This window comes from Vanessa tameamea, chromosome 15 (assembly GCF_037043105.1).
Source record: "Vanessa tameamea isolate UH-Manoa-2023 chromosome 15, ilVanTame1 primary haplotype, whole genome shotgun sequence".
Classification (NCBI taxonomy): domain Eukaryota; kingdom Metazoa; phylum Arthropoda; class Insecta; order Lepidoptera; family Nymphalidae; genus Vanessa; species Vanessa tameamea.
Genome location: NC_087323.1, coordinates 10,422,797 through 10,430,705, shown reverse-complemented (window position 1 = coordinate 10,430,705; position 7,909 = coordinate 10,422,797). Strand labels below are relative to the sequence as shown.

General features: G+C 31.2%; 1 protein-coding gene across 1 annotated transcript; it reads right to left on the bottom strand.

Annotated features, from left to right (window-relative positions):
• Positions 1–585: 585 nt before the first annotated feature.
• Positions 586–5,500, bottom strand: LOC113398437 (uncharacterized). Its single transcript, XM_026637181.2, has 4 exons — positions 5,229–5,500; positions 4,229–4,396; positions 2,561–2,723; positions 586–958 (listed from the first exon to the last, which is right to left on the bottom strand). Exons 1-4 carry the CDS (start codon positions 5,313–5,315, stop codon positions 828–830), a joined length of 549 nt encoding a protein of 182 aa, XP_026492966.1. The 5' UTR covers positions 5,316–5,500; the 3' UTR covers positions 586–827.
• Positions 5,501–7,909: the final 2,409 nt, after the last annotated feature.

Sequence of the window (7,909 nt, the reverse complement as noted above, 5' to 3'; positions counted from 1 at the left end):
AAAGCACTTTTTAATCGTCGTGTTAAATTGTTGATACATTTTTTATTTTATTTTGATATCACTGGTTTAAGGAATTTATCAATTATATCGCTATGTTTAAAATATTATTTTACATTTGGTATTAGGAAAATGGCAAAAAAAATAATTTATGTTAAAAATGACATGGATATTGGATATGTATTTTTTTTAATTCGTGATTTAAAAAAAAATAAACAAAAAAAATATAATGTATTAAAAACATAATTTAATCAAGAAATAATAGATTTTTATTAATCAGTTAGACCTCTGTTTATTTTTTTATTTGTCTATATATTAGCTTAGTTATTATACTTAACTAACAATTATACTTAACATTATAAATACTACATTACGAGACTAGCTTGGTAAGTCTGCTCAGTTAAGTCTTAATCTTTACATCGTATAAAGAGGTTTTACCAAATGACAAATCTTCACACAAGATTTCTGCAAAACTATCATTTATATTTTCAAGTTTATCCAATATATTTTTATACTACTATACAGATACTATACAGATACATCTTTGATTTAATATACATGTTGGTTTAGTTTAGTATTAGTAAACAACTATGAATTGCATTTTACAATCGGTATTGTGCGAAATTGTTATTATTAAAATGTTGCCGAATAAGAAGTTTGTCACTTGAATTGCCTTTAAAACCTAAAATTATAATTTGTAAAAGATCAGTGGACCAAGAATTAACTATGTTTATGTGCGCCGTCGAGCACACATACTGCTACACAAATGTGTAGTGAATTGTGTTAAATGTCATTTTGTATAAAAATTAACATTAATAATTATATTATTATTAGGCAGCATTCATATCCATCTTCACGTTGATGATTGCGTCTGCGCCGTGATTTACAAATTCGAAATTCGTACCTCTTTGCAGTTTCAACACTTCACTTCTTACAAGGATCACAATATACATTTGAATAACTGAAACAAATAAGATACCATATAAAAAGTTGGATGTAGTTTGAATACAAACAAAGCTTAAGATCCAATTGAATGTGACAGTCTTTTTTGTAGAACGGATTTATCCATCATTTTAAAGTCATCATCCTCAAGGCATCAAGTCTTGGTCGGTTTATATATTATAATATATAAACCGTAACCATATTATAATAAGTTATCAACAAATCTTACAAAGGCATTTTAAAATTCTATGCATTTGATTGACCTGAATTGATGCACATATTTTTGGTGTTGGTGATATAAAAAATGATAAACTATATTCATTTTAGTGAAAGCTTGTTATTTCTATGTAGTGTAGTGTGTTAAGGCTAAGGAGTCCTCTCTTCCGGAGAGGAGATTCAAAACTCATTCCACCACAGTGGGATTCTATTTTATGTGTAATAACACAACTATTATTATTTTTAATAATGGATATTAAATAAAGAATAAATATCCGCGTTGAATTCGAGGTATGCCAATTGTTATGACGATCGGTTGAACGGTATAAAATTTTATGTAGCAGCGCCAACTCGATTTGAAACCTCTTTGAATTAATTGAATACCTGATAATAGTTTCATGCTGACCGGTCAATCAGTGTCAAAATATTTATTCAAGAAGTGTTAGTCTTACTTATTAATTGTCAAAAATGTTCTACCGTTTCAGAAATAAACATCGGACCAGGTAAAAGAAGCTCAGCGGATTTTATTAAAATTTGAAATAACCTAAAAGCGAGCATTTTGGTCTAAAAAACTTTTTGAACTTGTTCTGGGATCCTGTTGTAATACATTATCCCACAAAAGAGTTATTATATTATAACCCTCCTTAATCGGATAACGGTAGTTATAAGTTTATGTTTATTCCTAGCGTTAACAGTATGTACGTCAGCATTTCTGCAAAAAAAATTTTTTTTTTTGCGTACATTCAACGTTAGTCGAAACGGAGGACCATTATATAATAATAATATTATATTTTGACGACGTTGGTACATAAAATCAATTAATAATGAATCAAACGACAAATTGCAAACCAAGGGACAATTTATATCTCTAAGTGTGACATACTTTTTAAGATAATGTTTCTATATTTATCATTTGAATCGATTTTGACACAAATAGGATTGACCTCAGTCGCGTACTAAGTTTTAATGTACGGATGTTTGTATGTGTCACATATTTTATCTTGCGTTACTGCAATCTGTGGAGTGATTTCGTGAAAAAAAAACTTGTGTAACAAAGCCGAAAGCCGGCGAAATGCGTGCTATTTGTTTTGACAAATAAGCGTGCGCGGTTCTATAGCCGGCAGTCAGTTGGTACCAACTTATTTTCACTTATTTTCCTAGTGGAAATTATGTTAATGTCGCTTATTAGCAAGTTAAGATATAAGATGTTACTCATTATATGTGACCAGTTATATAAAACTAGATTTCCACCAGCGGCTTCTACTTGTGAATGATATGCTATGGAAACTATGCCCTTTTTTAATTCTGACAATGTTATCCAAAGCTATGTAGCTGACAAAACAAACTCACTTTTAACTAACTTAAATGTTAGCTACGATTTATGTATAAGTATATAACTTCTTACTGATGCAGGAGAAGCATATCGTCGCGAGTGTAAATCCAATGTAAAACGAGAGAAAATGACTCTCATACGTCCCGTATACAACGGAAAGTACGAAGCCTAGAACGTACAGCGCCAACATGTACAAACAGAACTTAGAAAACACGCCCATTATCTTGTAGTTTTTCTGAAACAAAACATAAAAAAGTTAAACTTATTTAAAATGCATAAATTTTAATTTAATCCAAAGTAAAAATATTATAGCAATAATTTAAGGACGAAAGGAAAGAATCTAAGCTCTGCTAGATATTGGTGGAATATTTCAAAATTATTCATTTATTTTTCAATGATCATTAATAGAAACACAAATATGTCAGTTCTTAATAGTGAAATTAATAACTTCGTTGTAATCACGTTTATTTATTTTCATGTTATATCCTGATATACTTTTTGTATAATCTGAGACAGATTTTGACCACGGAGGCATTTCTCAAAAGAGATTATTCAACTGCGCAGGGCGAATTATCGTACTCTAGTGTGTCTACAGATTCAACTTTATTCCTTTATTCTCGTATAATGGGGTGCAAATCGAACACGATGGTAAATAATTTAGATTCAGACCTTTACGATCTTTCCTATATACGGAAGTTTAAACATTGTCATACAACTTTCTCTAGACTGCTACTGAATCTCTTTACAAATAAAACCCAAACGCTTGGGTTTAAAATCAGGACCTCGGGATCTGCTACCTTATAAACTCACCTCTGATGGTACGAGATGTTTGAATATCAAATTCACTTATTAGATTCCATATTAACACATTTCTAAATCATCATTGATTGAAAATTAGCAGAACTACCAAAATATATTTTATATTTATTGGACTACAGTGGATTTTGATTGGAATGAATTTGATATAATTTAATTATATTTAATTGACATAAATTTGTATTTAAAATGTTGGAAAAGAGTAACTACTGAGTTTCAAAACAAAAGTGTTCGTAAAAGTCTGCTCGAATAAAGAATATTTTTATTTCGACTTTGGTGGTATGCAAACCAACCAACCAAAAACCAGAAGAGCAAAACCGTTGACCGCAGCAAATAGGCCACAGTTCGTAAAAGTATAACAAATACTTATCTTGCAGTGCAAACGCAACGAAAACGTAAGGGCGACTAATCAGTGCACAACGCGTGGACTTTGGCTGTAACTATAAATCGCAATACTAGAGTTTATTTTCAACGTGACGTGGATTGGATTTGCCCGTACCACTTGCCTCTTTTGGGCCACCTGGTGGTATATGGTCATCATTGCCCATTGACAGAAGCACCGTAAGCTATTTGAACCATTCCTTCTTTCGGATCGCCAATACCCAACAAACTAAAGTGTTAAGCTCTACTACTGCATAAATATGTTCACGATTGTACATTATATTAATCTTGGAAATCCCGAGACTAAACTAAATAATTAATAGATGTGTTAACTTTATAATTGAGATAGACAATATTAAAAAATATTTATATTAACAATAGTTTAATATAGTTTTGTATGTAGTGTATATTTATATTTAATGCACACACATTGTTAATCATGTGAGCGCGCAAGCTTCTTCCTCTCTCTCTCTCTCTCTCTGTGTGTGTGGGGTGTGTGTGTGTATGTGTGTGTGTGTGTGTTTGTGTTTAACTTATGCTTACCTTGTGTGCACTGACAGCAAATAATACGAGAAATATGACATCCGCTGCCACTGATCCTATGAACGTTAAGTAAACAATCGCGAAGGCTACGTCAACTGTTCCCCAAAAGCGGTGCCAATCGTTGATTAGATTAAACAGCATCAAAGTCACCAGGACTACACTTGCTATCTGTAAATAGAAAATACATGCAGTATCGAGACGGCCCAGCGGTAAGAATACCTGTAACTTAATCAAAAATTGCAGTTCAAACCCGAGCAACACTACTGAATTTTCATTTGCCAATTTGTGTTTATAATTAATTTCGTGTTCAGTGATGAAGGAAAATCTTGTAAGGTTACATTTAATGGGTGAACATTTAACATGTGTTTTTTTACACCAAAACGTAATGGAGCAGCGTGATGAAATTATATTTTAAGCTTTTTCTCAAAGGGACGCCTTTGGACATTTATAGGTACAGCTTACTATTAAAAAGTTTACTTTTATTAAAGTAACGACTTTACTTTACTTTTATCGGTAATTGTTACCAATTATACCTTCTGGTCAGATATCATCATCAACATCAACATATATAGTTCGTGTATTAATTTGTTGAATTCAGTAACAATTTGTCTTAGAAGACACTTTAATTTAGTATGAAAAGTGAGTCGAATTTACAGCCGACATATACCTCTAGATTTGCTCATAATGTTTCCTATAGTTGAGTACTGGATTGATTTTATAAACAATAAATGAACACGATAAGAAAACTCAGCGATTAATGCTTAAGATTTACTTTTTCTAACGACTTGAACACAAAAATTCGGTCATTTAAAAACATATATATCGTCCACTTTACAGGAAGAAAGGCGAAAGCGCCGAAATTGATATTTCTGGAAATGAGATCTAAAAATAAATTAGTAAACCTCATTTTCGAATGTAGACAATATGTTTTGAACTTTTCTCCAATGTTTCTACAGTTACTATTACAGAAATATAATTTAATTTAAGAATGTATACTTACTAGCTTCCCATAGCCCCAAACGAGAAGTCCAAGCCTTAAGGGAAAACAAAAGCAACATCGTCCCAATTCCGGTATTTCACATTTCATTTTTATATTATTTTAGAAACTTTGTTTTTAAACCCACCACGATTTTTTTTAAATGTTATCAATGATCACTTCTGTTTCATTCGTTCGGAAACCAGTTTTAATAAACAGTGCGATTCGCAGACGAACGACATCATCTGACCAGTTGATAATGTTAACTGCGTTTTAAATAAACGTACAGTACAAGCGATCCGACCCGAGTTCGTGCGATTGAAATGACAATACTAAAATGATGAACACGTATTGAATTCGATAAAAATGTTTTAAAGAAATCATTTCTAGAAAGACGTTTCCGTAAGCCACTAGTATCCAGCCAGCTATCACCCAGTTAGGAACCGTTGTCCCAAGGCAATAGTCATTACAATATACTATAGTCGAAAATAGTTACTATGATTATATATTATGGCATATAAAACAATATGTTGTTGGAATAAATTTTATCATAGACCTTTCCGGAACGTCAAATAATGTAATAACATACTAAATTACAATTAGTGTAAATTTTATTATGTTCCTTATTATAAAGTATACGGTTACAGGAACTTGAAATTCTCGCTCGTCCCAGAATATTATATCCTTAAACTTATTGTAAACCTCGTTGCATCTCCTGGTATGAGTTGGTTAGATGTATATCGGTTTATTAGCCTTTTCAGTAAGGCATTAGAAATAAGCGTCTCATTTTTAGTATATATTCATATGTAAGGTAAGATGTGATGACTTCAATAATGTTACAATTTACTTTTCATTCAAATTTGACTTTGAAATCTTACTCTCAGCGCAAACAATGACGTTTGACTTTAAAATCTTTTCGCAAGATCCCTAAGCACGAAATGCAAGGAAATATATTTCCTATATATATTACGATTGGACATTTATATAATATTATATATACAGATTCCCGTTCTTGTTATCTGTTTGTGAATGACAATGAAAAAATCCGTCAGGAAGTGAACATATAGTCATTGTAATAGCTATATGTGTCGAGTAATCATTTTTATTTTTATTATTATAACTTGTAATTTGTTCGCTTACAATTGACATGTACTTGAATTACATTTAATGAACAGTTTAATGTATAAAAGTAAAATACGATATGGAAATATATTTCCCACTGTTTCCTCTCCTTTCGAAGACGGTTTGGAGCTTAATCCACCACGCTGCTACAATGTGGTGGTCAATATTAGTCTTATTCCAAATTATATTTTTGACTCATTTATTGTTGAAACACTTGGACTTTAGAGTAGTAGTGCAACAGGCATCATTAAAAGTGTAACACCTCGGCTTATTCCCTCGACTGGTGACAGGAGGGCTGGTGCGTTTTTTGCCCAGAGGATCGGAATTGCGATTCAATGGGGAAAAGTCACGCGGTCATGATATATAGTAACTATTATAATTCATATTTGTATATATTTAAGGACTTAATATTAACAATTCAAATGCTTTGCTCGTTGATGTAGTGTTAACAGAAACAACTTATAATTCATTATAATGGGCAACGGTAAAAAAAATTTAAAACATGCCTTTTATATAAAATAATATACAAATATTGGTAATATTTATTTAGGATTTTTTCAATACATTCTATTAAAAAGGGGCTAAACATTTGTAAATATATATATTTTTAAAAACTTAATAATATTTGGCTCACAATCCTTATAAAAAGTCTCGTGAAAACGGTTAATCTGGCATAAACGGTTTTAAAAGAAACAATGGAATATTTTCATATTTTAGACAGCTTTAAATAACTGTTTATTTACATTCTTATCATTACTTTAATTGACGGGTTAATTACGCTACAAGTTCAAATACTAGATTTCTAAATTAACAATTAGTAAGATTGAAAATTATATCTCTATCCTAAGTACACTCAAACAATGGCGTTAATTAGAAAAGTGTTTATCAATATTCGCTGTTGTCGCGACGACATTATTGTTTATAAATACAAACATTCAGATACACTGTATTCTTGAAGCATGCATACATAGCTTGCTCAAGAATACTAATATTATTAATATTAATATATTTATAAATGAAGCAATACTAAAATAACTAATAGACCTTCAAGACACTTGCCGCAATGTTCCAGTGCTTAGAAGACGTAAATGTTAGCCGATGATCGCCGGTTTAAACACTACTGAATTATAAGTATTTAATTATTCGCAACCGTGAAGACTTCGTGAGGATATGGGACATTGTGGGTACAAGTGTCGGATGAAAATATAAATTTGTATCCATGAAGTCGCATTGGAGCAAAGTAGTGGTATAAGTTCCGAACCATCTCCTTAAGGGGAGAATAGTCCCTAGTCAAGTAGAGGGATATATACAGGCTGTTACTTTTTAGTTATTTTAAACTAAACATTATAGTCTGTAAACATATAAGTCTGCAGTAAAAAGTAATAGTAATAAAGCAGAAAATGTATATTATGATAATAATTATAGGTACTATGTTAATATATCAACAAAAACAAACTTCACAATTATAATCTAATCCATATTTTTTTAATAACTTTTCTCTCACGCACACTAAGATATATCGTAAGTATGAGTCACTCACTCATGTTTATGCACGCCGATGATAATATAACGTGGCGAGGCGC